Source organism: Suncus etruscus (genome assembly GCF_024139225.1).
Source record: "Suncus etruscus isolate mSunEtr1 chromosome X unlocalized genomic scaffold, mSunEtr1.pri.cur SUPER_X_unloc_3, whole genome shotgun sequence".
NCBI lineage: Eukaryota > Metazoa > Chordata > Mammalia > Eulipotyphla > Soricidae > Suncus > Suncus etruscus.
The window spans coordinates 438,454-446,769 of record NW_026060323.1 but is presented as its reverse complement, the minus strand read 5'-3'; the positions used below and the strand labels follow the sequence as shown (position 1 = coordinate 446,769).

Sequence of the window (8,316 nt, the reverse complement as noted above, 5' to 3'; positions counted from 1 at the left end):
GGCCTGCCAAGCATCCCAGCTCTTCCCAGGGTAGGAAGAAGGCCTCTGGCATGAGGACTCCCAAACCCCATACCTGAGAAGAGCTGGCCTTCAAAATCAAAGGGGAAACTGGAAGCCAGATATCTGCCCGCCCTCCCCAAGCACCTCCCTCCTGGAGAATGGAAGGAGGAGGGAAGCCTGAGGACCCATAAGAATCCACCTGAACCCACTTCTGGCCATCTGAGCCAGCACCTAGGGCGGGTGGAGTCCAGGGGAAAAAGAGGGGGACGGCTGGGGGCCTGCCAAGCCTCCCAGCTCTCCCCAGGCTAGGGAGAAGGCCTCCGGCATGGGGCCTCCCCAAACCCCATCCTGGCAAGAGCTGACCTCCAGAATCAAAGAAAATAGGAAGCCAGATATCTGCCCAAACTCCTCCCCATGCACCTCCCCCCTGGAGTATGGAGGGAGGGGGGAAGCCTGAGGACCCCTAAGAGTCCACCTGAACCCACTTCTGGCCATCTGAGCTGGCACCCAGGGAAGGCCTGGAGTCAGGGGAAAAAGACAAGGATGGCTGGGGGCCTGCCAACCCTCCCAGCACTCCCCTCATATAACTTTAAATTTTGACAAGTTTTCCTGACTTACAAGGATTAACTTGATATACTTATTTATTTATTTAGTTAGTTAGTTTGGGTTTTTGGGATACACCTGCTGATGCTCAGGGATTACTCCTGGATCTGTGCTCTGAAATCACTCCTAGCAGGCTTGGGAGACCATATAGGATGTCAGGGATCAAACCTGGATCGTCGGTCCCTGTCAAATGCCCTACTGCTGTGCTATTGCTCTGACCAACAAGAATTAACTTTTAACTTTTTTTTTAATGGAATAGCTGCTTAAGTTATTACTCCAGAGATATTCAAACAGCAGAAAAATATGGGAAGGCTCTAAAGGTAATTATTAAAATAAATATGAACACTTGGGGGACAGGCTGGCTAGCAGCTGGTTTCCCTGAGGAGGGCTTGGGAGTTCTCAGCTTCTTTGGGCATTACCCAGTGGTCATTGTCAATGTTCTTCATAGCATCCAAGGAATCACCTTCAACTTAGCAAGTGGTCTGGGTTGACAGAACTCACTCTCTTACCCTACCTAAGGGCAGAAGTCAGGCATGGGCCTGGCTGCACTCTGGTCTAGAGATCTGAGCATCTTTCCAGCATTGTGCCTGAACTGAATAAAGCTCCTTTCATGGTTAGGACCCAGAATTTTGTTTTCATGTGGGCTCTCAGCGGACTCTCACTTCTTCGGGCCACACTCATTCATTGCGTTGGGATCCCCTCTCCTCATAACCCATAGGGAGAGTATTTTGTGTGTCAACTTCTCTCTCATACTTTGGTTCTCTACCCTCTGCCCTCTTGACCTTTGACTTCTAATCTTGTTAATGCTCTCTCTTCCTGAGTTTAGTGTTTTGATACCTTTAATTCTGTTTGCAAAGTCTCAGTATTGCAGCACTTATATTATTAGTGATTTGAATAACTGGGAGATGGAGGGTCTACATTGGCAGTTTGCTATCTTAGGGTCTATATTTGATTTCCGTCTCTGGAGATACTTTATGGGTAAGAAATATGACTTAGATTTCTTTTTATAACTTTTGTGCAGTGGGAGAAGGGCACATGTAGGTGGAGAGAGAGGGAAGAACAATGCCAGGAACTGGGTCCTTATTGGGTTCAATGTGTCTGGTCAAGGTGGTACATTTTAGAAAAGCTGATGTCTGGAAATTGAGGACCAAGAATGAATTTATCTTTTTGCACACATAGATCTCTGTACCCTTGAGATACTCCTTTTCCATACTGAAAACCATTGCATCTGTGATCATGGAGACACCTTGAAGACTGGCAAATAGAGACATCTAAGCAGCAAAGAGAGATGTCATGGGGGAGGTGGAAACAGTAACAACAAAAAGACCCTGATGTGGAATCAGTTAATTGGCACTTTTCCCCATCTCCAGGCAGGCTCCCCCCACCACGTTTTTTTCTTTTTTCTTTCCTCTCTGGGGAATAAAGAAATCTGAAGTCGCAGCTTGCAGTTATCCTTACAGCTGTAACTGTTGCTTAGTAACAAGATCCCTTCTCCTTGCTTGTTGCCAAGGAGAGGGGAGAAAGGTAGAGAGGAGCGTACTTGTGAACCTCTTAAAAGCTTTTGTCCTTCCCACACTACGCAGGACTCCATGCTTCGGGGAGTTGGATGGCCGGCACAAGGCTGGTGGTTCAGGTTCCGTGAGCAGAGGGGGCTTGCTCCACTGGCCCCGGGCTGCTCAGACAGGGAACTGGGAGGAAGTGCACTCATGGGGACATCTCCTTATGGAAGGAACCATGACAACATCCCCTTGTCATTTTGGTCTGCCCTAGGACAGACAGAGGGTATACAGATGCTTCTGCGCTTTGGGGCAGACCCTACCCTGTTAGATGGACAGTCCCGCTCCGTTGTGGATATCCTGAAGAAGAATAAAAACTTCAAAGCCATTGAGAAAATCAACTGTCACTTGGAGAAGCTAGCTGCATGTTCTAAGGACCTTTCAGGTATAGTTTCTAGGGGAATGGTTTTTGGTGGTTTTTTGTCTGTGGTGGTGGTGGGAATTAAGAACTGATTCTGTGCTATTGTGTGTAGGTCACATGATATTTTCATTGGTATATGAAGATGTGAGTGAATCCCCTGCCCACAGTCTCCTAGAAACTTGATTGTTGTTTTTATTTTCTCTTGAAAGCTAGAATGAGGCTGTTCTTACTGAGACAGTGTCTACGACATTCTGGAAACTTCATCAGGTTCACCATTGGATGGCATGGTGATCTTTTTTTCATACGTGCAGTAAAAAAAGAAAAAAATTCAGACAGTAGTGGAGATCAGAATCATGCTTTCTCCTCAAAACAACCAAGCCAACAGTTTTCAATGAATGATATTGCTTTTCTTTTTAAGTCCGTCTGGGACAGCAGTGTTGTAAAAGATGAAATGCAACAAGTTACCCTTTCTTCAAAATTTTGTCTAATAATGTTCTTTGTGTTATTTATATTCTATTAATTCTAGTTTGTTTATTTTATTAAAAATAATATCTAGACTGATTCTAAAAATAAAAATCCAGTGAATGGAACTTGTTTACTAATATGATCACATGTTACTTTTTCTATGGATATTACTATATAAATATAGCTAATAGGAAAGAATTACCAAATAAGATATTTGAATATGAAACATATGCACTATTTTATGTAAATACATGCAAAATATTTATGTGCATGTTTTTATACATGTGTCATATATATGCATTAGTTCTTCCGATTTTATGTGGCTCTGATTTTGTTTTTATCTTTTTTTTGGGGGGGGGGTTGTCATACCTGGCAATGCTCAGGGGTTATTCCTGGCTCTACGCTCAGAAATCACCCTCGGCAGGCTCAGGGGCCCATATGGGATGCCGGAATTTGAACCAGAGACCTTCTGCATGTAAGGCAAACGCCTTACCGCTGTGCTATCTCTCCGGCCCCCCTTGTTTTTTATCTTTTACTCTGCTAAGTTACCTTTATAGAGGGAGCTAGATAGATTTGTGAAGGTTTTTTTTTTTTATTAAAAGGACAAGGTAAAGTTACAGTGTAAGGACAATCACCCATAAACAGAATTGTCAGTAGTCCCATTGCTGATATTTTAACTTTGAACTTTCAGCCAAAGAACATTAAGAAAAATAAAACAGAACCCATGTACAATTACTGTGTCCCTCAAGTCCCCAGATTGTAGTACATAATATTTCTTAGCCGCACACAAAGCAATCTAAAGACATAAAACTTATGTAACTCCTTAAACATTGAAGGCATAGTACTTACTTACATTTCCATGTACATGCATATTAGTTTAAGTTAACCTCAAAAGTGGGTTTTTCTTTTTAAGGATAAGAGTCAAAGGAGCACAGTAAAAATGGTGTTAGAGTGGCAATAATTGTTTGCATAGGCCCACCAAAATATGGGGGACATGGAAAGGGAAAACCTTGGCCTAAATACAAGGAGACCCTACCCCTGAGGTTTCCTGGCATAAGACCAACTGTAGGCTCCAGGCAAACTAGTTTGCCCAATCCAAGTCGTTGTCTGTAGTGCTAACACACTTTTATTTTTTGTGAAGGTTTTGAAAATGCCTTTGATGATTCATCTGAGTATAGTTCTCCATCCATTCTAAATTTCACTTTCACCTACGTATTTATTTATTTATTTTGGGTCAGACCCGGCAGTGCTCAGGGGTTACTCCTGGCTCTATGCTCAGAAATTGCTCCTGGTAGGCTCAGGGCACCATATGGGATGACGGGATTTGAACTACTGTCCTTCTGCATGAAAGGCAAACTCCCTAACTCCATGCTATCTCTCTGGCCCTCACCTATGTTTTTAAACCTTTGAAGTTTCACAGTCAGTGACTGCCACTGTCTATGTATGTCTTCTCTGGTGACTTTGACTGTCCTTGCTATCTTACATTTATGAAGTAACCTGTGCTCTAGAAACTTGTTTTTCACAACTTTTGAAGCTGTTGTTTCATTGAATTCAAGCTCTTGATGACTGTTGTCTTATTGTTAATCTAAATTATTTTCCCTTTCATGGTTCTCAGAGTTCTAGAGTTCTGAAATCTTTCTGGGTTGTGTTACAGTGGGGGTTCTTATTTATTCTTACTGGTTGCTATTTGTGGGCCCCTATTAAACTTCTTTTCACTCAGGAAAATTATCTTTTATTATTTTGTTCTCCTCAAATATTTCTTGCTCATAGCCACAACTATTAAATCAAGGAGTTTCCTAGATTTCTAGCACACTTTTCTACTTTCTCTTAATGTTCCTTATATTCGTCTTTTTAATTCCAGACATTTAAATTTATCATCAGTTTTAAATTTTTTGTATTTTTATTCTCTTGTTGTTATCACCTTTTTGCTGATTTTATACTCCTTGAGTGTATTCGAGAGTATTAAGAATTAAAAAAAAAGACTGTCATCTTTTTTGAATTATTAGTGGGGCTTTTGGGGGGGGTTTAGTTGATTCATTCTTCTTTCTCTTTCTTATTATTACTTCTCCCTACTTTCTTTTTTCTTTATGAACACAGCTGTATTTATGCACTAGTGCTCTAATGTCTTTATATTTATTTTTATTAATATCTTTATTTATGCACCACAATTACAAACATGTTTGTAGTTGGGATTCATTTATATAAAAGGACACCCCTTTTTCCAGTGCAACATTCCCACCACCAATGCCCGCCCCTTACACACTTACAATTGTGCTTTTTGACACTATATCATTTGTGGATATTTCTTGCTAATTTTTGAAATAAAAATGTTTTATAAAAAGTTAAGAATGAGGGGCCAGAGAGATAGCACAGCAGTGTTTGCTTTGCAAGCAGCCGATCCAGGACCCAAGATGGTTGGTTTGAATCCTGGTGTCCCATATGGTCCCCGTGCCTGCCAGGAGCTGTTTCTTTTTTTTTTTTTTTTTTTTTGTTTTTTGTTTTTTGTTTTTTTGGATTTTGGGCCACACCCGGCGTTGCTCAGGGGTTACTCCTGGCTGTCTGCTCAGAAATAACTCCTGGCAGGCGCGGGGGACCATATGGGACACCGGGATTCGAACCAACCACCTTTGGTCCTGGACTGGCTGCTTGCAAGGCAAACGCCGCTGTGCTATCTCTCCGGGCCCCCAGGAGCTGTTTCTGAGGAGGTAACCAGGAGTAACCCCTGAGCACTGCCGGATGTGCCGCCCCCCCCCCCCCAAAAAAAAGATAGGAATGAGGAATGAGATAGTATAGTCGGTAGGATGCTTGCCATGCACACAGCCAATCCAGGTTCAATCCCCAGTACCACAGTTGGTCCCTTACCCTTCCAGATGTGATCTCTGAACACAGACCCATAAGTCGGCCCCATGTGTGGCCCTTCAACCAAAAACGAAGTAGAAATGATCTTTTAGTATTTTTGGTTTGTGAAGTAAATTATAAAATCCTTGTCCCAGTAAAACCTTCTATACTGCTGTGATTTTTCACAGAAGTACATTTGGCTCTGAGATTCCAAATGATTTGCTGTCTTTATGATATATGTAGAAATTTAAAGAAAGGACAGTCCCCAACTAAAGTCAATTTCTGAGAACGAAAGCTTCCATCCCTGTAGGAAAGAAATTTCTGAGCTTTACTGGAACATTCTATGAGGACCAATTTTACTGCAGTCTCTTTCTCTATGTCAGGTTTCTTCGTTCAAAGTTTTATTACATGATAATGACTGTGTCTTGGGAGAAGCTCTCCTTCTCCAATTTATGACAGGGAGTAAGGACATGGAAAGACATGCACTAAACCTCCCCCACCATTCTAATGTGGGGCTCCCAAGGAGCTGACTCCAGAAAAACATTCCCAAGCCTCATTTGCCAAGAGTCTTTCTTGAGTCTTGTAACTTCTTTTTTTTGTTTTTGGGTCACACCTGGCAGTGCTCAGGGGTTACTCCTGGCTCTATGCTCAGAAATCACTCCTGGCAGGCTCGGGGGACCATCTGGGATGCCGGGATTCAAACCACCGACTTTCTGCATGCAAGGCAAATGCCTTACCTTCATGCTATCTCTCCGGCCCCTTTTTTGTATCTTCTAAAGTTTTTCTCAGTGCATGATGTTAAAGTTTTCAATGTACAATTTTTTGATCTTAAATTAATTCCTATCACGTTATTATTTTATATTTTTATGGAACTATTTTAAACTTTTCTCTTTCTGATGATGTATCAGTTCTGTACAGAAATATATTTTTGTATATTGATTTATAGTCTGTAATTTTATTGTAATTATTATGTCTTATAGTTTTTTTTTTTTTTGTGTGGTTTTTGGGTCACACCCAGCAGTGCTCAGGGGTTATTCCTGGCTCCAGGCTCAGAAATTGCTCCTGGCTGGCACGGGGGACCATATGGGATGCCGGGATTTGAACCGATGACCTCCTGCATGAAAGGCAAACGCCTTACCTCCATGCTATCTCTCCGGCCCCGTCTTATAGTTTTTTAACAGTCTTTGATTTTTCCCTTTATAAAATGTTCCCTGCAGATAATGTTTATTTTACTGCTTTTCTTTTGTTTTTGTGTAATTGGTGTGATTAAACTTCCAACACTTAGTTGGATAGTAGTGGTGATAGTGGACAGCTTTATTTTGTTTTTTCCTGTTAGAGAAAAAGCTTTTAGTTTTTCATTACTAGTATAGTATAAACTGTTCTTTATTATGTTGGGATATAGACACTATACTTTCTTCTATGCTTATTTTATTGAGAGTGTTTTTTTTTTGTGGGGGGAGTTGAGCAGGGCCCAGACAGATTGAATAAGGGTCTACTGCATAAACTGATCTTGAGTCTCAGATACATTAACCTCATACTATTTTTATGGCCCCTTGAATGCTTCTTTTTTCTTATCCCAATGGATTTTATATCTAGTCATGTGATTGTTGTGAATCTGTTGAAATGACTTTAGGATTTTTTTCCCTTTTCTTTTGTTGATGCAGTATTTACTGATTTGTATATGTTGAGTTGTACCTGCATTCCTGAACTAAATCTTTACTTAAACTTGGTTATTATTATCTGTTTATTTCATTTTTAATGTGTATGTGAGGAGAGATTGGGCTACTCCAGGCTGTTCTCAAGGTTTTTTTTCTGAATTTCTGCACAGAAGAGACCCCGGCAATACTTGGAGATCCAAATGGGATGCTGGGGATTGAATAGGATATGCTTTGCCACATGCAAGGCAGCACCTTTCCTTCTCTATTATCTCAGTGGCCCAGATTCTTTTAATGGTGAATTCTGTTCAGTAAATTCTGGCTAGGATTTTTGCATCAATGTTCATCTAAGATTATTTTTCTGTAGTTTTATTCCAAGTGTATATTTGTCTAACTTGGGAATCAGGCTAATGTTGGACTTAGGAAATATCGTATTTTTTGGCATATAAGATGACTTTTTAACCCATGAAAAACTTCTTAAAAGTTGGGGGTCATCTTATATACCAGTATACAGCATGCTGAAACTTACACAGCATCCCATCCAGCCTCCAGGCTTCATCACTCAATCCTCTGCTTGTCCTGATTAATCTTTTAGGGCACACAGAGGAGCTGAGTAACTGAGTGCTGCATCCCATCCAGCCGACAGTGTCATCGCTGGTATGTGTCTTTCTGGTGCTCAGTCCTCTACTTGTCCTGATTCATCTTTCAGGGCACACAGAGGAGCTGAATTACCGAGTGCTGCAATTCATCCAGCCGCCAAGTGTCATCACTAGTATGGGTCTTTCTGGTACTCAGTCCTCTGTTCAGCTCTTATGGGACACAAAGGGGGTGCTATATC

The 8,316-nt window shown here is 41.4% G+C and overlaps 1 protein-coding gene across 1 annotated transcript in view; it reads left to right on the top strand.

The window, feature by feature from the left end:
• Positions 1 to 2,299: 2,299 nt before the first annotated feature.
• LOC126000613 (TPR and ankyrin repeat-containing protein 1-like) overlaps positions 2,300 to 8,316 on the top strand; it is a 58,205-nt gene continuing 52,188 nt past the window's right edge. Inside the window, 1 exon segment of the mRNA XM_049767823.1 lies at positions 2,300 to 2,544. Within this exon segment, the coding sequence (XP_049623780.1) occupies positions 2,310 to 2,544 (235 nt within the window). The 5' untranslated portion in view covers positions 2,300 to 2,309.